This window comes from Talpa europaea (assembly GCF_964194135.1).
Source record: "Talpa europaea genome assembly, chromosome: 14".
In the NCBI taxonomy this organism is placed as follows: domain Eukaryota; kingdom Metazoa; phylum Chordata; class Mammalia; order Eulipotyphla; family Talpidae; genus Talpa; species Talpa europaea.
In genome coordinates this window covers 3,208,873-3,229,507 of record NC_140082.1, presented here as the reverse complement: position 1 = coordinate 3,229,507, position 20,635 = coordinate 3,208,873, and the positions used below count along the sequence as shown (strand labels likewise).

General features: G+C 42.3%; 1 protein-coding gene across 2 annotated transcripts in view; it reads right to left on the bottom strand.

Moving 5' to 3' along the window:
* Positions 1 to 20,635, bottom strand: part of SBNO1 (strawberry notch homolog 1) — a gene marked incomplete at both ends in the record, with an annotated part of 47,402 nt that overhangs the window by 2,096 nt on the left and 24,671 nt on the right. For both annotated transcript variants that reach the window (XM_084253588.1, XM_084253589.1), the window contains 14 exons: positions 2,215 to 2,291; positions 2,923 to 3,060; positions 8,060 to 8,152; positions 8,243 to 8,337; positions 8,422 to 8,568; positions 9,195 to 9,269; positions 13,177 to 13,276; positions 13,726 to 13,797; positions 13,889 to 14,001; positions 14,717 to 14,852; positions 16,578 to 16,709; positions 17,082 to 17,257; positions 17,395 to 17,562; positions 17,931 to 18,128. In XM_084253588.1, the coding sequence (XP_084109714.1) occupies positions 2,215 to 2,291; positions 2,923 to 3,060; positions 8,060 to 8,152; positions 8,243 to 8,337; positions 8,422 to 8,568; positions 9,195 to 9,269; positions 13,177 to 13,276; positions 13,726 to 13,797; positions 13,889 to 14,001; positions 14,717 to 14,852; positions 16,578 to 16,709; positions 17,082 to 17,257; positions 17,395 to 17,562; positions 17,931 to 18,128 (1,720 nt within the window). The remainder of the gene's footprint in view (positions 1 to 2,214; positions 2,292 to 2,922; positions 3,061 to 8,059; positions 8,153 to 8,242; positions 8,338 to 8,421; positions 8,569 to 9,194; positions 9,270 to 13,176; positions 13,277 to 13,725; positions 13,798 to 13,888; positions 14,002 to 14,716; positions 14,853 to 16,577; positions 16,710 to 17,081; positions 17,258 to 17,394; positions 17,563 to 17,930; positions 18,129 to 20,635) is intronic.

Sequence of the window (20,635 nt, the reverse complement as noted above, 5' to 3'; positions counted from 1 at the left end):
GCAGCGGTTGAGCGCTGGGCTGCGAAGCTGCCCGCAGCCTCTGCAGCGCCGGTTCAACCCCCAGCTGCCAGCGAGGGTCCCACATGGCGCGCAGACCTCTCCTGCCGCCCGCTGCTCCCCTCAGCAGTGTATTTTGTCAGTCTGTCTGTTCTGCTTCCCACTCTGGCTCTGGCGAATTCTCTCACCCTCCCACGCTTCTGACTGTACCCAGTGCTTGTATTAAAAAAAAAAAAAAATCATGTAAGTGGGAAAGGCCTCTGCAAAGTGAAGCTGTACATAAATTTTTTTAAAGATTTATTTTTTATTTATGCATACAAGAACTGGGGTGTAAGTCAGAGGTGTGGGGGGGTGAGAGGATTCACCACAGACAAGAGTGGGGAGCAGAATAGGCAAATCTATTGGAATACACTGCTGAGGAGAGCAGCGGGTGAGGTCTGTCACGCCATGTGGGCTAACTCTCTGGCTGGGGATTGAACTCATGCCTAAGTGACTGGCAATAGCTTGATAGCGCTGAGAGTTAACCCCTGCGCCACCAGTGAGGCCCTGTTTGTAAATTTTTAAAAATGGTGACAAGAAGAAAGTATTTTGTGCTTACAATTATTTTCACAGGTCAACAAATTAGTCTTTCTAGCATTAATTCAAGAGGAATTTAATACACATCACTAAGTTTACACATATAAGGCACTTACGTTTACACATATAAGTTACTTTTCTTGTTGAGACTCAAAGAAATGTTTCAGAAAGAATGCTTGTAGGTTAACTTTTTAAAAATACCTTAAAAACTTCTTTCTAAACTAATTTCCAGGGGACCTAAGGGTTAGAGTTTAGCGCTATCAGCACTGGGTCCTGGGTTTGATCTCTGGCCAGCTGGCCACATATGGTGCAACAGACAGACCTTTCCTGTCTTGCCCACAGCTCCCCTTAACAGTAGATCTGCCTCCCCACGCGGTCTTTGGTGGATCCTCTCAGCCCCCGCACCTCCGGCCTACACCCCAGTTCTTGTATGCATAAATAAATAAAATCTTAAAAAAAATTAATTTGCAACAGCACCAATTTACTCTTACAATGAAAACAAAGTCACTCCTCATATTAAAGCAAAAGTGGGCCAGCTAATTAGTGGCTAATGGGCAAGACACCACTGGAGAGTGGAGATGTGCAGCGTATTAAAATGCGCTGGACAGGGCCTCCCCTGGTGGCGCAGCGGTTGAGCGCTGGGCTGCGAAGCTGCCCTCAGCCTCTGTAGCGCCGGTTCGTTCCCTGGCAGCCAGCGAGGGTCCCACATGGCACGCAGACCTCTCCTGCCACGCCCGCTGCTCCCCTCAGCAGTGTACTTCGACAGTCTGCCTGTTCTGCTCCTCGCTCTGGCGAGTTCTCTCACCCTCCTGAGCTTCAGACTGTACCCAGTGCTTGTATCAATCAATCAATCAATCTTAAAAAAAAAAAAAAAAAAAAAAAGCGCCCTGGACAAGCTCTTGAAATGAACATTGTAGCAGGTATTCCAGAATGACCTGCGATAACTCAGTAGCTTCCTAGTAGCTCCCGAGGCTTAAAAATAAAACTGACTTGGGACACCTGTAAAGCTTTATAATTTATTTAATTAATTTATTTTTTTTATTATTTTTTTTTTTTATAGAGGCATGCTTTATTTATTTGTTTGCTGGTTTGTTTGTTTGTTTTTTTGTTTATACATGCACTGGGTACAGTCAGAAGCGCGGGAGGGTGAGAGAATTCACCAGAGCCAGAGCGGGGAGCAGAGCAGGCAGAAGGACCGAAGTACACTGCTGAGGGGAGCAGCGGGCGGCAGGAGAGGTCTGCACGCCATGTGGGACCCTCCTCTGGTGGCCGGGGAGCAGCCGGGGATCGAACCGGCGCCGCAGAGGCCGCGCGCAGTTTCGCAACCCAGCGCTCAACCGCTGCGCCACCGGGGAGGCCCTGTAAAGCTTTATAAAAGGAAAAATTGAGGAAGGAAGGGCAGGAAAAACAGTAAGTCTTGACAATGGGAAGCCAGTTTGGGTTTCACCACCAGATAACAAAGGCAACAAAGAGCATGAGTGAAGAGCAGCGGGGCCTGCACACTGAGCCTTGTCCTCAGGTGTCTGCTAAACACTTGTGGTGGAGCAGACAGCACAGGACAGACAGCTAAACACAAAAACGGGTTTAAATTAAACCTTGATTTCACTCAGAAACCACAGAGAGAAACAAGAAAATACTAACCAATAAGCATGAGTACAAGTATCTGCAGATGAATTATACTGCTCTAACCAGTGGGCCAAGGCATCGTCTGAGACAACCTGTGAGAATAAGACAAAAATTCCACTGAAACAGTATTGCCTACATGGCCTCTAAAGCCAACTGTTACCTACATAGAAAACCAGGCCCATGCCACGGTGGGCATTTGATGCCATTTATAAAGCTGCCAGAGGACTCCTCCAATGTAATGAATTTTTCAATGTGCAGTTAGCACATAGAAAGTTTAATCAGAATTGTTTCCAAGTAAAGACAGTTATATGACCAGCCATGATAATGAAATAGTAACTAATGGTATTGCTAGCAAAAATGCATTTTTAAGTAATTTTCTACTGCAAAATACACACACAGTTCCCACAGCTGGTAGAAAGGAATTTCAGTATCACACATTCCTTTTATTTAAGAACTTCCCATTTTTGCAGTTAGCACTGGAAGTTTCCATCCTGACAACGCGAGCTGTTTTGAATAATCATTGTACATGTTCCCAAACTGAAAACATTGACCCTGGGAATATTAATGTAACAAAACTCTATTTTCAGTCTTTCTGAAAGACTTCCCAGTAACCAAACAGGACAAATTAATAAAAACAATTTTATATACAGGTACAACATTCTCCTAATTAGTTTCAATATGTTGCTATAAAACAAATTATATGATGTACAGATAAAAACATACCTTCTTATATTTCTTTTTTAGATCAGCATAAATTTCTAACTTGAGCTGTTTCCCAGTATTTGGTCTATAAACTAAAAAAAGCTTCTTTTTAGGGTTTACTTCTTTAACTAAGATGGCAGTTTTCTTGTTGTTCCTTATCTATGAAAGAAAAATAAATGAGAAAATACAAAGATTTGATACTGTGAACTTTAACATGCTTGCTTCACCATCAAATCCACCATCAAATACCAGCTGAAGATCATAGTGCCAACCAGAAATTAAAGAAGGCCTCGCCAAAATATTCTTAGAAGATTATCTTGAATAAGATCAAAAGCACAAATGTCTAGAAGACAATTTTGCTTGTGGTCACGCCAAGCTCAAGCGGCCTCAGACAGGCTCAAGGGAGTAAGGAATCTCAACAGTGGGCATGACGTGTCTTCACACAGATATTTATTCACATCTACTGTATATTTTAAGTCTTTCATAATAAAATGTCATTATAAAAACAAATTTTCTGGGGCTTCCCTGGTAGCCTAGAGGTTAATCTCATTGCTATCATTGCTGGTTGCAAATTCTTAACTAAACTGGCACTTCTCAGCACCACAGTGTAGACGCTGGCACACTGGAGAGCATACTCCCTGGGGAAGGGAACCTGAACCCCCCCAGTGTGAGGCTGAGTGTTCCAGATGAGCTGCTATGTATGTTATTTTCTTAAAAAGAAGCTGGAGGGCCTCCCCAGTGGAGCAGCAGGTTGAGCGCAGTGCTGTGAACCTGTCCGCAGCCTCTGCAGCGCCAGTTAAATTCCTGGCCGGCCAGGGAAATACATACCCACAGGGTGTGGCAGACCTCTTCTGTCTCTCCTATTGCTCCCCTCAGCAGTGTTCTCGGTCTGTCTGCCTGCTCTGTTCTGTTCCCCGCTGTCTCTGGTGAATCCTCTCACCCTCCCACGCCTCTGGCCTGTACCCCAGCTCTTGCATAAATAAAATCTTAAAAAAAAAAAAAAAAAAGCAAGCTGGCAATTCAGGATTTTATAAAGGGAACTGTCTGATTTTTATTTTTATTTTTTTAAAGATTTATTTATTTATTTATACAAGCACTGGGTACAGTCAGAAGTGCGGGAGGGTGAGAGAATTCACCAGAGCCAGAGCAGGGAGCAGAGCAGGCAGACGGACCAAAGTACACTGCTGAGGGAAGCAGCGGGTGGCAGGAGGGGTCTGCGCGCCTTGTGGGACCCTCGCCAGCAGCAGGGGATCGAACCAGCAGTATAGAGGCTGTGGGCAGCTTCTCAGTCCAGTGCTCAACCGCTGCACCATCAGGGGAGGCCCACTGCCTGATTTTTTAAACATTGCTTAATTCAAATAAAAACTCACCACCAAAAATATTTGAGGGTCAAAAATATGTTCATGGAGCCTCCCTGGTGGCACAAAGGGGGTTAAGCACAGCACTGTGAAGCTATCCTCAGCCTCTGCAGCATAAGTTGGATCCCTCAGCTGGCCAGGGAGCTGACCCACAGGGCATAGCAGACCTCTTCTTTCTCCCCTCTACTCCCCTCAGCAGTGTATTTCAGTAGATCTGCCTGTTCTGCTCCCCACTCTGTCTCTGGTGAATCCTCTCACCCCTGCACCTCTGGCCTACACTACAGTTTTTTATGGATAAATAAATAAATGTTAAAAAAAAAGGACGACATTCTACTTTTCTCTTCATAGGTATTAAAGATTCTCTGTCTCTTGTTCAAATGATTTGAAACACTAACAATATACTTAAAGGACAGTAGTTTTAAAGCATGTAATAGCTGATCTGTCTTGATTATGTTGGGTCAATTCATCATATTTATATAATATTAAAGGACAATGCTACTATACCCTTCCACTCACAGGAAGCTGGGGTGAGTAATTTCATCAAAACTTACCAGTCCTGAATTTCTGGCAATGAATTCAAATGAAAATCAAATCCCCTATATGTGGATCAAACAAAATGCCATCTAAAGGAGAAGTCTGGATAAAATCTGGTGAGTGGTATCAACACCAGTGTCCTCATGATTATATACAATAATTTGTTGAAATGTTACCACTGGGAAAACTGGTGTTCAAGGAATTTACCTGTATTATCTGTAATAACTGCATGTGAATGTACATTTCAACAAAAACTTCAAAAATTCAAAGCCACCAAGTAGAAGCTGTGGTAGTCAAATGTGTGGTCAAATCTGGCCAGAGGTCCAGAAGAGAAAGAACACGCACGCATGCACGCACGCACACACAATGTACCTACATATGCACATCCATTCAGATAGAAAGTAGACCAGAGGTTGGCATGGGCTGGGCTGCGGGAAGGAAGGCAGGTAATGCAATGGTTATAGCTTCTGTTTAATGGAAAGATTTTGGAAATAGTGATGATGGCTGCCAAACACTGTGAATATAATTAGTGCCACTGACAAGTACACTTAAAAATGGCTAAGATGGCAAATTTTATTATATATTTTAACACAACTTTAAAAACAATGAAATATAATAAAAATCTGAATCGTACACTTATACTGTATCATACATCTACACGGGCAAAATGTATAGCTTATAAAGGATACCTCTATAAAGCTGTTAAAAAATAAAGGAAATCAAAAGAAAATAACAAGTATTAAAAAAGAAGTAAAGACAATATATAGGTAAGAGTGGCCCTGGTAAAGGAAAAATCCAAAAATAGAGGAAAAATCCAAAAATCCGGAAATAGAGTATTTAAAACTTTGCAAATAAAACTCAATCAGAAAAATTTCTGAAACTTCACATTAATGAGTCATGACCCAGCAATTCCATTCCCAGGAAATCTACCCAAAAGACACAAAGACATTAATTTGAAAGGAAACCTTCACTTCTATGTTTATTGCAGCACTATTTACAATAGCTAATATATGAAAACAAACCAACTGCCCCAAATCACGAGTGGATCAAGAAGACATAGTCTATATACAAATGGAATAATACTCAGTGATCAAAAAAAGATAAACTCATGTCATTTGCAGCAACATGGATGGAGCTGGAAAAGACTGTGTTCAGTGATGGAAAACACAAGGAAAAAGAAAAATACCAGGTGGTATCATTTATAGAATTAAGGGAAAGTGAACAAAGGGTCAGGAAAAAGGCAAAACTTACAGGCAAACTACAGATCTAACATCCAGCAGGGAAAAGGTAAGGGAGAAGGGTCAAAAGCACAAAGGACTATGGTAACAGTTCATGGGTGTGGGGGTGGTGGGAGAATTACGGGGACTACACCTGAGATGAGAAATCTAATACTGTATAAAAATGAACAGCAATGTAAGAGAAGTAGTTTAATCAAGTCAAAAAAAATACAAACAAAAACAAACAAACAAAAAAAAACGAAAAAGAGCCTTTCACATAACAGATGTCCGATGCAGAGTGAGCTAAGCCAGTACAGAGCAGTGCTGCCCAGGTCTGTTGACTACAACCTGGGACAGCCAAAACAAAAACACCTAAGCATACAACTGCACTCTAGTAGAATCCTTCTAGCAAGCAGACAAAGAACTAAATGAAACAGTGAAATAAATTTAGAGCACCATCAGGCCTTCCCAGTGGCACAGTGGTTGAGCGCTGGGTTACGAAGCTGCCCACAGCTTCTGCAGCACTGGTTCGATCCCCGGCTGCTCCCCGGCCACCGGAGGAGGGTCCCACATGGCGCGCAGACCTCTCTTGCCGCTTGCTGCTCCCCTCAGCAGTGTACTTCGGTCCTTCTGCCTGCTCTGCTCCCCGCTCTGGCTCTGGTGAATTCTCTCACCCTCCCGCGCTTCTGACTGTACCCAGTGCTTGCATAAATAAATAAATCTTAAAAAAAAAAAAATTAGAGCACCATCCAACTTAAAAATAACTCAAGTGGAAGCATATGTAAGGTGTTCAAGCAAAGAGAATGTGGAGGAGATGCCTTGTCTGGTAAAACCATCTTTCAAGTACAAAAGGGCACAAAGCTCAGGCATGAAAGAGCTGAGGGAATCATGTTCCTATTGTAGCCCTTCTTGAGGAACCTGCTACAGAATGAGCTTCAGCCAAAAAAATGACCACAAAGATAGTAACCTTAGGATTAGTGAGTGAGTGTTGAGTATTAAATGTAAATTACCTGTAAAAATGAAAATTATACAAGATTAAAGTAAGAGTATACTATATAATCACCATATTTTGATTTGCAACCTTTCTATTTTTATTATTTATTTTTTTTGCATAGAACTGGGGTGCAGGCCAGAGGTGGGGATATGAAAGGATTCACCAGAGACAGAGTGGGGAGCAAAACAGGCAGATCTACTGAAATACACTGCTGAGGGAGCAGTGGGGAGACAGGAGAGGTCTGCTGCAGCATATATGGGTCAGCTCCCTGCCTGGGGATCAAACTCAGGCCGCAGCAGTGATGGTGCTGAGACAACTCCTAGGCCACCAAGGAGACTCAACTTTTCTTTTCTAAATGGAGAATGGGAGATGCAAGTCTAAGGCAAAAATCTATTTTTCAAACAAGCTATTTTCAGGAATATCATGGCAGAGGATTGATTATATACTATCATCCTGTATGCTCTGGGAAATAAGGATTGTTAGTGTGAAGGAAGGAAGTTAAATATCAGAGAAAAGGAGAAATAAAGCAAATGTAAAAATTCCATTAAAAAATAGCAATTAAAAACTTCTACAGCCTTCTACAGGGCAATCAACATAGACTGGAAATAGTGTATCAAGTGTGAATAGCAGGTATGTCTATATGTATGTATGGGTGCATGTATACATACATGCACCCTAGCTCTATCCTGCGGCAAATACCAAAAGAAGGACTGTAGATAACTAATGTAGTTAACTAATAACTACATTAAGTGTTATGTAGTTATGAAAAGTGAATATTTGAGAGAGAGAGCATTGTTAGGACTAAGGAAAGTCACTGTATTATGAAAAAGTGGCTCAATTTACTAAGAATATTTAGTAATTTAAAACCCGAAGCTAGTAACAGCCCTCTCCCTCAAAGTATATTACGTAACAGTGTATATAAACAGAGAAACTCACAATTCCAATGATCAGAACAGGAAAATCGACACATAATTGGAAAACTGGCAGAGAATCGCGAATGCTGGCAATGAAAGAGCATTCTCTGAGCAGCAGGTATTTTAGGAAATAAACCTTACTTGCAGTGACAAGTAAAAGCCATCATCTGGTCCTGTCAACTCAGCCCAAATCTTGGTAGCTTCCTCCCAGGACATTCCTCTTTCTACACTGATCTGTAGAAGACAAAAATAAAATTTAAATTAAACTCCCTTCTGTGAGTACCTGCCAACACGCGGCCTGAATGTCACCATCTACAAACTCACGGTATATAACTCCACGTGACCAGAGGTTGAGTATCCGGGAGTCAAAAACTTCTTGACATCACTTTTTCTCACTTTTTCATCTCCAGAACCAAGATCTTAAACAAAAAAAATCAACATGTCAAAAAGAACATTTTTTTACTAGGAATAAGCCATGATGGTTTAAAAATCTCCCCACTTACCCAAGATTCCCATATCATATCTTCCGTTTTTTTTGGCATTTTGAACAACTGCAGTAAGTGTGTCTGCAAAATACTGAAATAACGCATTCTGTTGATGCACCTCCATGCCCAAAATTCTATTTAAGAATTTTCCTATGTTGTTATAATCTGCAATGACAAGATATACTTAAGATTTAATACATTCAAGTAGCAATTAAAAATGTATTCATCTAAATCTAGGTCAACACTCACTTTTTCTCCTCAAAAGTCTTCCCTCACAACTTTAGCATTTTCTCAGAACAGAGCTACGCTTTGACCATTTCAACCTCTAGCAATTAGCAAAACTATAGTCTATGCTCAAACTATGTTTAAGTGAATTAAATCTTTGATCTTCAACTTCACGTACTTAAAGTATCAACAGAATTTAACACAAGACTCTCTGCCAACAGAAAGTCTTAATTAATGCATAAAATTTTAAGTACTACAAGTAAACTTTGAATGTGCAATTGGAATGTTTCGGACATTTGGAAAATTACCAAAGTCTGAGTTTTACCAAACAGCTTAACAGCTAATCATATACATGAGTAACCTGGGTTAAGAACTGCCACCAGAATGACAGAGGTTTAATCTGTTTTGAATAGTTCCAGAAGGAAAAAACACCCAGAGACTGTGAGCACTCAGAAATGAGGGACCGAAGACTACCATTTGAAATTTCTCTTTGAGTTGACAAAAGCATAAACCATAAAATAGGCTTGATAGACACTGCAGATTATGCATATAAACAAGATCACTACCTTTATCGAGAGTGAGAATGCCTGAGCGATCTTCTACATTTATCAGGCCGACTCCTATCAGTCCTTGTCGAACATCTATGAGAAAATGAATTCATGAAAAAACTATTTATAACCCAAATGACTCAATGACTAATCAAACTAATCAAGTTTAGTATTAAGTCACAGTCTGTTCATCATCCATAGTTCCTATTAAATGAAACCCACACTTCCCCTTGCTAAGTCTTTAGGCACCCCAAAATCTTAGGTTTGCTCAAATCTCACACTGTATTTTATTATTGAAACACCTATAGCTGAAAAGCAATGTTTTACATTTGAGTTTTTTGGCTACATGGTCAAACAGTTATGATCATGCAAGAGAGTACAAGCTGATTAAGTGTATATAAGCAAAGATAACCAGACTTCTTCCCCAAAAGACACCTATCAGTACTGACACAATGATGCAAAAAGCAACATATGTAACAGTCAACAGGAGCTGAACTTCATACTAAGAGAATGGCTGATGAAGCTTTAAAAAATACTGGTTCCCACAGCCCACCCTGGTGGCAAAGAGTTTAAGTTTCAGCACTATCTCTGCCACTGCCTAAGTTTCATGCCCGGCCAGGGAGCAGCTGACTTCTCCACATGGTGCAGCAGACCTCTCCTGTCTCCCCGCTGCACCCCTTGGCTGCTCCCCGTGTGTATCAGTAGACTCGCCTGTTCTGCTCACCACTGTCCCTGATGAATCCTCTCACCCCCTACAACTCTAGCCTATACCCCAGTTCTTGTATACATAATAAAAAATCTTAAAACAAATAAACCAATAACCACTACAGTATCAATAAAGGATGACCAAAAAGCTGTTGCTGTAGGTACTTATACAACCATTAAAAAGTGAGTGCCGCAGGGCCTCCCTGGTGGCGCAGCGGTTGAGCGCTGGGTTGCAAAGCTGCCCGCAGCCTCTGCAGCACCGGTTCGATCCCCGGCTGCTCCCTGGCCACCAGAGGAGGGTCCCACATGGCGCACAGACCTCTCCTGCCGCTGGCTGCTCCCCTCAGCAGTGTACTTCGGTCCTTCTGCCTGCTCTGCTCCCTGCTCTGGCTCTGGTGATTTCTCTCACCCTCCCGCGCTTCTGACTGTACCCAGTGCTTGTATGTATAAATAAAAAAATAAATCTTTAAAAAAAAAAAAAAAAAGTGAGTGCTGCAGCTACCAACATGTACGGGATATCATGACACGTAAAAGTACTCTGTAGGGAACATTAATGACCCAGAAAAGTTGTTTGGACAACATGGAGAAAAGATATGGATGGCTGTCCTTGTTCTCAGTGTCGACTTTTGGGATGTCAACAGGTGAGACTAGAAGGTGGGGGTACAGGAAAAAGCATTGATTCTATTCCTTGTAAACTTTTTACAATGTTATTCAATGTGTACTTTTTATTTATTCATTTATTTTAAAGATTTATTTTATTTATTTATGTATACAAGAGCTGGGGTGTAGGCCAGAGGTGAGGGGTAAGAGGATTCACGAGAGACAGAGTGGGGAGCAGAGCAAGTGGGTCTACTGAAATACACTGCTGAGGGGAGCAGTGGGCAAGACAAAAGAGGTCTGCTGCGCCATGTGGGTCAGCTCCTTGGTCAGTTGGCGTTCCAACTTGTGCTGTAGTGGCTGAGGATTGTTTCATAGTGCTGAGACTTAACTCCTTGCACCACTCGGGAGGTCCCCAATGTGTATTTTTTAAAAATTAGAAATTGGGGAGTTGTTCTAGACATCCCTTCCAACACTATAAACAAAAAAAGAGGGAGAGAAAGAACAAGGCCAGGCTTTATTGTTTCTATTTTTGCTTTGTTTTGTTAAATGCCTTCAGTGACCATAAGAACCCCTGCCACCTATGCCATTATAAACTGTTGGCAACACTAAATACTAGTTCACCTGGAAAGAACTTTCTAGAGGAAATGCTGTCAACAATGACAGTGCTTTACATATCTTACATTGATTTTATTATTTCCACAGGCTCCCAAACTAGATTACTTACATTTATAGGGTAAAATCTATTCTACAGACTTACAACAAAAGTCTAAGAATTTCTATACTGCTACCCAGAACTTTTGAATACAAACATGCCCAAACACACACAAAGGTAAAGAGACTATCCTATGACTCACACATACAAATCCCTCATCCAGTTTTAAAAAGTGTTAATTGTGATTTGCTTTATCTATACCCCTGTCCCTACCACTGACCTCCACAGGTTTCTTACCTAGGTACTCTTACCTTTACAGTTACAATTTTTTTTTTTTTATAGAGGCATGTTTTATTTATTTGTTTGTTTGTTTTTGTTTTTTATACATGCACTGGGTATAGTCAGAAGTGTGGGAGGGTGAGAGAATTCACCAGAGCCAGAGCGGGGAGCAGAGCAGGCAGAGGGACCGAAGTACACTGCTGAGGGGAGCAGCCAGCGGCAGGAGAGGTGTGCACGCCATGAGGGACCCTCCTTCGGTGGCCCGGGAACAGCCGGAGATTGAACCGGTGCTGCAGAGGCTGCGGGCAGCTTCGCAACCCAGCGCTCAACCGCTGCGCCACCGGGGAGGCCCACAATTTTTTTTTTTTAAGATTTATTTATTTTATACAAGAACCAGGGTACAGGCCAGATGCATGGGAGGGTAAGAGGATTCACCAAAGACAGAGTGGGGAACAGAACAGGTAGACTGACGAAACACACTGCTGAGGGGAGTAGCGGGCGTGACAGGAGAGGTCTGCCATGCCATGTGGGATCCCCGCCAGCCGGCTGGGATCGAACCAGCGCTGCAGGCTGCGGACAGCTTCACAGCGCAGCACTCAACTGCCTGTACCACCAGGGAGGCCCAATTTTTTTTTTAAAGATTTATTTATTTATACAAGAACTGGGGTACAGGCCAGAGGCGGGGTGGTGGTGGTGAGAGGATTAACCAGAGACAGAGCAGGGAACAGAATAGGAAGACTGATGAAATACATCTCTGAGGGGAGCAGCGGGCACGACAGGAGATGTCTGCAGTGCCATGTGGGACCCTCACCGGCCAGCAGGGATCGAACCGGCGCTGCAGAAGCCATGGACAGCTTTACAGCGTGGCGCTCAACCACCTCCGCCACCAGGGGAGGCCATAGTTACAATTTAAATGCCATTTGGCACAGGAATTTCAAGTTAATCAAACAAAACCTTTCTCTCTGTAAACATCTAATGAACCATGTCAGAGAGAAGCCGAACTGCTCAAATAGCACTATTGCACTTTGTGATAAGTCAGCACAGATGTAATCTTCAACTTCTAAATTTTATACTTTTTTAAAAAAAGTTTTATTTATTTATGCACAAGAACCAGGGTAGGGCCTCCCCGGTGGCGCAGCGGTTGAGCGCTGGGTTGCGAAGCCTCTGCGGCCTCTGCGGCGCCAGTTCGATCCCCGGCTGCTCCCCGGCCACCGCAGGAGGGTCCCACATGGCGCGCAGACCTCTCCTGCCGCCCGCTGCTCCCCTCAGCAGTGTACTTCGGTCCTTCTGCCTGCTCTGCTCCCCGCTCTGGCTCTGGTGAATTCTCTCACCCTCCCGCGCTTCTGACTGTACCCAGTGCATGTATAAACAAACAAACAAACAAATAAACATTCATGCCTCTTTAAAAAAAAAAAAAAAAAGAACCAGGGTATTGGCCAAAGGTGTGGGGGGTAAGAGAATTCACCTGAGACAGAGTGGGCAACAGAACAGACAGAATAACTGAAATACACTGCTGAGGGGAACAGCAGGCAAGACAGGAGGTCTGCACCATGTGCTGCATCCCTGCTCCCTGGCTGCCAGGGATCAAACTTGTGCTACAGAGGCTGTGGATAGCTTCAGAGTGCTGTGCTTAACTCCTTGCGCTATCAGGGAGGCCCAATTTTAAACTTCTTATATCCAAAGAAAACAGAAACAACAGCACAGAGTTTACTGCCTCCTTGTTGGTACTCTTTTTCCTTTGTAATGATTATTTTGAGTAGTTACCTTTAAAGAATTCTCCAGGATAGTCTGGAGGTGGTGATACCATAGGAGAATCTAGGTTTACAATGGATTTCATGACAATTTCTAAAGCATTTCTTCCATACTGTAATAAAAAAACCGAAACATTTTAAGTAGTTTTAGCATTTGGACACGTTTCAATCATATGAACAACAGAATTTTAAACTATTATTATAACAAAGATTCAAAAACAGTGGGGCTCAGTTAGTTATCTTTGTAGTTTTTATCCTTCCCAGATCGTGTCTTTGCATAGAGTAGATATTATATAAACTCCTCCTTTTACTATTTCTGGGAACTCACACTGGAGTCGTCCCTAGTTATTATATTGCATATGAAAACATGACCGTATCCCTGAGTGGTCACCAGAGACCTAACCAACAGGTGAGATGGTCTTACAGGAAGCCGTGACTTCTTAGCAAAACTGTACGAGGAGGAATTTTTAAGTTTTAAAAAGTAACCACATTCCCTTTTGGTTCACTTACAGATACCATACACTACCCAAAGTTCCCACAGACACTGGAAGCTGAAATATACCTTATTATCAAAGTTGAATCTGCTCAGATCCCTAGACTCTGTTGCTCTTCTGTCACCATGTGTAAGCGCTCCCTTTCAAAACATAAAATTTCTAATTAAGGCACAGAAGATAGATAACACACACCATCCTTACAAAGCACACCTATGCAACTAAAAAACTTACCAAGCTCTCAAGTCTTTTAGCAACAATAGATGCAAATCTTTGTTCTCCTGCCAATTCCGAAATCAGAAACACATATTCAGGAGCAGTAACTTGGTTTGATCTATGAGTTCGTCCTGTAATGTAATTTAAAAAAAAAAAAAAAAAAAAAAAAGGCAGCAGTGATTGTGTTCACTAGATAAAGAGCACTCTGCGCTCCATTCCTAGCATTTTATACCAATCTGTATTCATCAGAAACTTTTACACAAGAAGAAAAACACAAGGATGTGACTCTAACTCCATAAAAGAACAAGATCAGAAACAGTAATCTGAACAATAATACTCAGAACTACGCTCTCTCTTACAAGGGAACAAAACTTCATAAAGCAGTTTTGGCTAATTACAATGTTGCTAAACCACGGCTGCTTTCATTTTCAAAAAGGTGTTCCTAAGCTACCAGGTCACAGAAATGTTAACAATGACAAAAGGAGGAGCAGTGGTGTGCCCTCAATGAGGCCACGGACGGATGAAAAGGACGAGAAGTGGCAGCCGCTGTGGCGTGGGTCCACACACCCTAAAGGTCGGATGAAGATCCTCCTGGAGCCCTGTTCTTGGAAGTGAGGCCGAAACCCCAGGAAATCCCACTGCAAATCTCTGACAACATTTAAATCACGTAAGGAAAGAGTTCACGATGCACTATTCATTATAAGGTGTACACAATGCACAAACATCTCCAAAATCCAAATACCTGTCATTTTAAGATATGAGAAATAAAATATGGGTCTTCACAGGCACACATATCCCCAGTGATTCCTTGCTATCCATTACGTGAAAGTGAGCGTAGGAACTTACCGAACTGCTGAATAGCTCTATCGGCACTCCAGGGTAATTCCAAAGTCATATGAACTCTTCGCCTTTGATTTTTAGCTCTCCGATCTGCTTGTAATGAAATACCGGAGCTGGCAGCTTCTGAGATGATAGCAATATTCTGTAGCAAATGTAAGAAGGGAAAAAAAAAAGAATAGATCACCTTTCATAAAGACAGCAGGGACATACCATAAATTAAATAAGGTTCCTTTAGTAGACGACTGGCGGCCACCAATACGCATTTCCCCCTCTTCCTAAATATTAGAGTACACAATATTAGCTAGAGGAGGTAACCTGGAAACGGAGATCCACACAATGAAGGGATAAGACACAAGAGGTACAATCTTCAAGGGGCCATACCAGTCCTGGTCTACCCAGTCAAATGTGTGCACACCAAAAACCTTTACCTGTTAAACGCAACATGACTATGGATTTTCTGTCACTTAGCCAAAATGAATTCCAACCAATACAATTCCTAATGCATCAAAACCTAGAGTCACGAAACAATTTCATAAAATAACCGAGAACACCTTTGCCTACAATCTTTAAAATATGCAACATCAGGGCCTCCCCGGTGGCGCAGCGGTTGAGCGCTGGGTTGCGAAGCTGCCCGCGGCCTCTGTGGCGCCGGTTCGATCCCCGGCTGCTCCCCGGCCACCGGAGGAGGGTCCCACATGGCGCGCAGACCTCTCCTGCCGCCCGCTGCTCCCCTCAGCAGTGTACTTCGGTCCTTCTGCCTGCTCTGTTCTCCGCTCTGGCTCTGGTGAATTCTCTCACCCTCCCGCGCTTCTGACTGTACCCAGTGCATGTATAAACAAAAACAAAAACAAAATAAAGAAAGAAAGAAAACATGCCTCTATATAAAAAAAAAAAAAAAAAAGATTTAAAAAAATATGCAACATCATGTTTTAATAGATTTAGAAGATCATTTTGACAGTGATAACTATGATCTGTTTTCTAGTAGCAAAGGCAGAAAAATTCACTGAAATACAAAGCAAAATGTGAGCCAAGAGATTTTATTCTAGGGCCTGGTGGCACAGGGGTAAAAGATACAGCACTATAAAACTATACGCTGCCACTGCAGCACAAGTTCGAACGCCAGGTAGCCAAGGAGCTGACCCACATGGCGCAGGAGACCTCTTCTGCCTTGCCTGCTGCTCCCCTCAGCAGTGTATTTCAGTAGATCTGCCTGTTCTGCTCCCCACTGTCTCTGGTGAATCCTCTCACCCCCAACCCCACACCTCTGGCCTACACCCCAGTTCTTGTATGGAGCGGGGTGGGGGGGGGGGAGAGAGACTTTATTCTATACTTATTAGGTTAAGGCATGAGGTTAACATGGTGCTCCTACCAATTTTTTTTTCCTACCAATTTTTAAATGTTGATAGCTATTCCAACTGAATGGAGGAAAACCTCACCTGAGAAAGTGAAAAACTGTGTTTACTTAACAAAAGAGGCTATAAATAGCCTCTGGAGGCAACAAAGACAGCTACTCTGTCTCTTCTGTCTCTGGTGAATCCTCTTACCTTCTCACTACCTCTGGCCTACACCCTAGTTCTTCTACGCAAAAATAAATCTTTGAGAAAAAATTATTCTGATTAAAGTTGTTAACAGCTTCCCTAAGCTATCAAGAGTCACATCCAGTTCTGTGAACAATACAAAATACTCTTTGTGTTCAATTTATGGGAAAACATGCAACATGTCCAGTGATTATATGCAATTATTACAGAGTATTGAAAAACAACATTCAACAGACATGATTTATATTAAAAGAAAAAACCCCTTATGATGCTAAATCCAAACATATCAGTATTATTCTTTTCACTGAAAATATCCCAGAAAAATATACCTTCTCTCCATCCATAAATCTCTGCTTCTCTGTGATATTCAGTATTTCCACGGGGACATCTATTTCAGATCTTGACTCGTAAGAAATGCTTCCATCGTCATTGCTTACAACCCTCCCTTTCCGGCCAGTCATCTGGAAAGCCAAATAGTTTTGCTTACAATTAAGATATCTCACCTCAGCACACAGATTTCAGGCTCCTTCTAGAGAAGTGCACAGGCCCGGCTGGACCCGGCACAGCGGGGGAGCACATTGCAACACAGTCCCTGGTTTTACGAAGTTCAAATTCCAAAGGAGAAGGCAGACATGCAGCAATGACCACAAGACTGTGTGACAGGTGCAACGACAGACATTAGGATGATATTAAACATGAGATCCAAGGTCTAACAAAGGAAAATGAGACCAGGTATTGTGCAACAGAACCCCAAAATATCACTCCATCCCCAGGCTTCAAAGTGGCAAAGATGTTTCCATGAAGAGACACAGCCCTAATCCTGACTTATTTACCTCAGCAACGTTCTCAGGGCCACCAAGTTCATCAATAAGTTCATCCAGAGTGTTAGGAGGGAGATCTTCAGCTAATTTCTCTAGTTTGTCAAGCAGGTCTTTCTTCATCTGCTGGGCCCGTTCCACAGCATCCTGGCTTGTTATAAGGCTATTGTTACTGTTGGTGTTACTATTAGCTAGATGAAGAAAATTTGTTAGCAATCAGTACAAAGTGTATTTGCTTTGCTTAAAATTACATTTTAAACATGGATACATTTAAACATTTAAAATTACACTTTAAACAGGGACACATTTAAATATTCCACGTGGATACCTGGTGCACTATGAGGAGCAGGTGAAATAACTGGTGTGGATGAAAAACTAGGTCGTTTTGATCCAAGACCTGATGCTAATAAGGCACTTTGAATAGAATCTGGATCTATACATTTCTTCTTTTTTTTATCTTTGTTTTTCTTGTGGTCTTTTCTGATTAACCAAGGATCTGAAAGTTAAGTAAAGATACATTCCACATCATTTGTTAAAACAAGTACGGGATCTTCAAAGGAAACATTAGAATTTTTGGTATTGTTAAGTCACAGGTCATCACTAACATAAGTGGTCTATATCCACATATCATGAGGTACGATTCCATGTTTTAAGGTTAAAAATAACTACACAAAACAGAGATCATGTTATATATACATGAGCTAACCATCTGGAAGACAGATAAGCTTAGACCTCTCCATCAAGGGTAGAGCATTATTACCTGTGTGATGCTTTTATGCTGCACAGAAAAAAGGTTTTATTATACTGTCGCATTTTTGACTACACAAACCTATTCTTTTGCTTACATTTGATATACCAACTTACCATCTTCATCATCTTCACTAGACTCGTCTCTAAATGGATTGAAATCATCGTCATCTCCAGAACTCATGTTTTTAGAGCTCTCATAGTCACTTTCATCATTATCAGAGGCATCAGATTCACTCCCACTGTCATCAGAACTGCTACCAGTGAGGCCACCAACTTTTCGTGCTTTTTTGGCTTCTCGAGTTATTTCTTCACCTACCCACAAACCCAAAAAAGAGAGTCAACTCCCAAACACTGTTTTAAAGATTCAGGAAATTCATTTAGTTCATGAGTTAAATGAAATAGGAAGTGCGGAAGATATTAGTGTGAACAAAATTCACAAACAAGTAGCAGCATTTTGGATTGTCATAAGTCAGATTATGTCCAATAACTCCCAAGAACAAATTAGATACGTAAGCATAGAAACTCAAGACTACTTTCGTGTGGGCAGTTTCAAAATAAATTCAGGACATGAGATAAAATACTGTATCTGGCACAGTAACAATTGAATTGTGTATCAGATAAAGAGGCCTAATAGTTAAAACTTACAGACTACCTTAAAAATACTTCATGGACTAGTTAGAGTAATCCTTCATTTTTATTTTAATTTTTTTAAGATTTTTTTTTTTTTTAATTTATTTAGGCATACAGAAGCTGGGGTACAGGCCAGAGATGCAGGGGATGAGAGGATCCAAAAGAGACAGCGGGGAACAGAACAGGCAGACTGACTGAAATACACTGTTGAGGGGAGCATCGGGCGAGACAGGAGAGGTCTGCCTTGACATGTGGGTTTCTCCCTGGCCAGCCAGGGATCGAACTCGTGCTGCAGAGGCTGTGAATTGCTTCACAGTACAGTGCTAAACCCCTTGTGTCACCAGGGAGGCCCAACCCTTGATTTTTAAAGGTTAAACAAGATGCTGATTTGAATTACCTTACTGAATATACAGAAAGTTATCTGTAACAAATCAACCAAAACTAACAGGACCATTACAAAGTTCTCCTATTGGGGAAGGGTGGTTGAGCGCAGCGCTGTGGAGATGTCCACAGCCTCTGCAGCAAAGGTTCGAGCCTGGCAATCTAGGGAGGTACCCACATGGTGCGGTAGACCTCTCCTGTCTAGTCCACTGCTCCCCTCAACAGTGTATATCAGTCAGTCTGCCTGTTCTGTTCCACGTTCTGTCTCTGGTGAATCCTCTCACCCTCCTGCACATCTGGCCTATACCCCGGTTCTTGTATGCATGAATTAAAAAAAAAAAAAAAAAAAAAAAAAGAAATGGCATCAAAGTACTAAAATACTGAAGAATAAACTGAAAGGAAACAAAATACTTTAAAAAAAAAAGGGCGGGCCTCCCTGGTGGTACAAGGGGTTGAGGCACAGCCTTTGAGGCTCTCTGTAGCCATTGCAGCGTGAGTTTGATCCCCAGCCAGGGAGGTGACCCACATGGGGCAGCAGACATCTCCTGGCTTGCCTGCTGCTCCCCTCAGCAGTTTATTTCAGTGGATCCACCCGTTCTGTTTCCCACTCTGTCTCTGGTGAATCCTCTCGCCGCCCCCCATGCCTCTGGCCTGTACCCCAGTTCTTGTATGCACAAATGGATAAAACTTTAAAAAAAAAAAAGAAAAGTTCTCCTATCACTGACCACGGGAATGTAACTAACGAAAGGGAGATGTGAATATGACCATTCTAAGACAGCGCTGACACTAAGACACAGCATCTCATTTTTCGTGCCACTAAAATAAAGATTACTGACAATTTAAACTGTAATAGCCAGCCTACTTTTAGGAATATTAAAACTATCTTGGAGGGCCTCCCCGGTGGCACAGCGGTTGAGCGCTGGGTTGCGAAGCTGCCCGCAGCCTCTGCAGCGCTGGTTCAATCCCCGGCTGCTCCCTGGCCACTGGAGGAGGGTCCCACATGGCGCGCAGACCTCTCCTGCCGCCCGCTGCTCCCCTCAGCAGTGTACTTCGGTCCTTCTGCCTGCTCTGCACCCCGCTCTGGCTCTGGTGAATTCTCTCACCCTCCCGCGCTTCTGACTGTACCCAGTGCTTGTATAAATAAATAAAAATAAATCTTAAAAAAAAAAAAAAAAACTATCTTGGAATGGATGAAATAAGGTTAATGTGCTAGGTGTTGTGGTTAGAACACACAGCATCATAGTTGTTAAAATTTGTAAAATATTGTACTATCATTTTCTGAAAGTCTAACAGCTTAGCAAGCTAATAAACACAACCTGAAGTATGCATTATTATAAAATGTCTACCAAAAATGGGTAAACGGAATATTACTAATAGAAGTGTCTCTAAAGAAAACTGTAATAACATTCTCTTCTCTCCGTCTACTTACTTTTTTTTTTACTTACTTTTTTTTAATATTAAAATTTTTTTTCAGATTTATTTACACAAGAACTAGGGCACAGGCCAGAGATGTGGGGGGTGAGAGGATCCACCAGAGATAGAGCGGGGAGCAGAACAGGCAGATGGATGGAAGACACTACTGAGGGGAGCGGTGGGTGAGACAGGAGAGGTCTGCCACGCCATGTAGGTTTCTCCCTGGAATTGAACCTGCACTGCAGAGGCTGCGGACAACTTTACAGCGCTGTGCTCAACCCGTTGCGCCACTGGGGAGGCCTCAATTTTATTTTTAAAAGATTTATTGGGCCTCCCCGGTGGCACAGTGGGTTGAGCGCAGCGCTGTGAAGCTGTCCACAGCCTCTGCAGTGCAG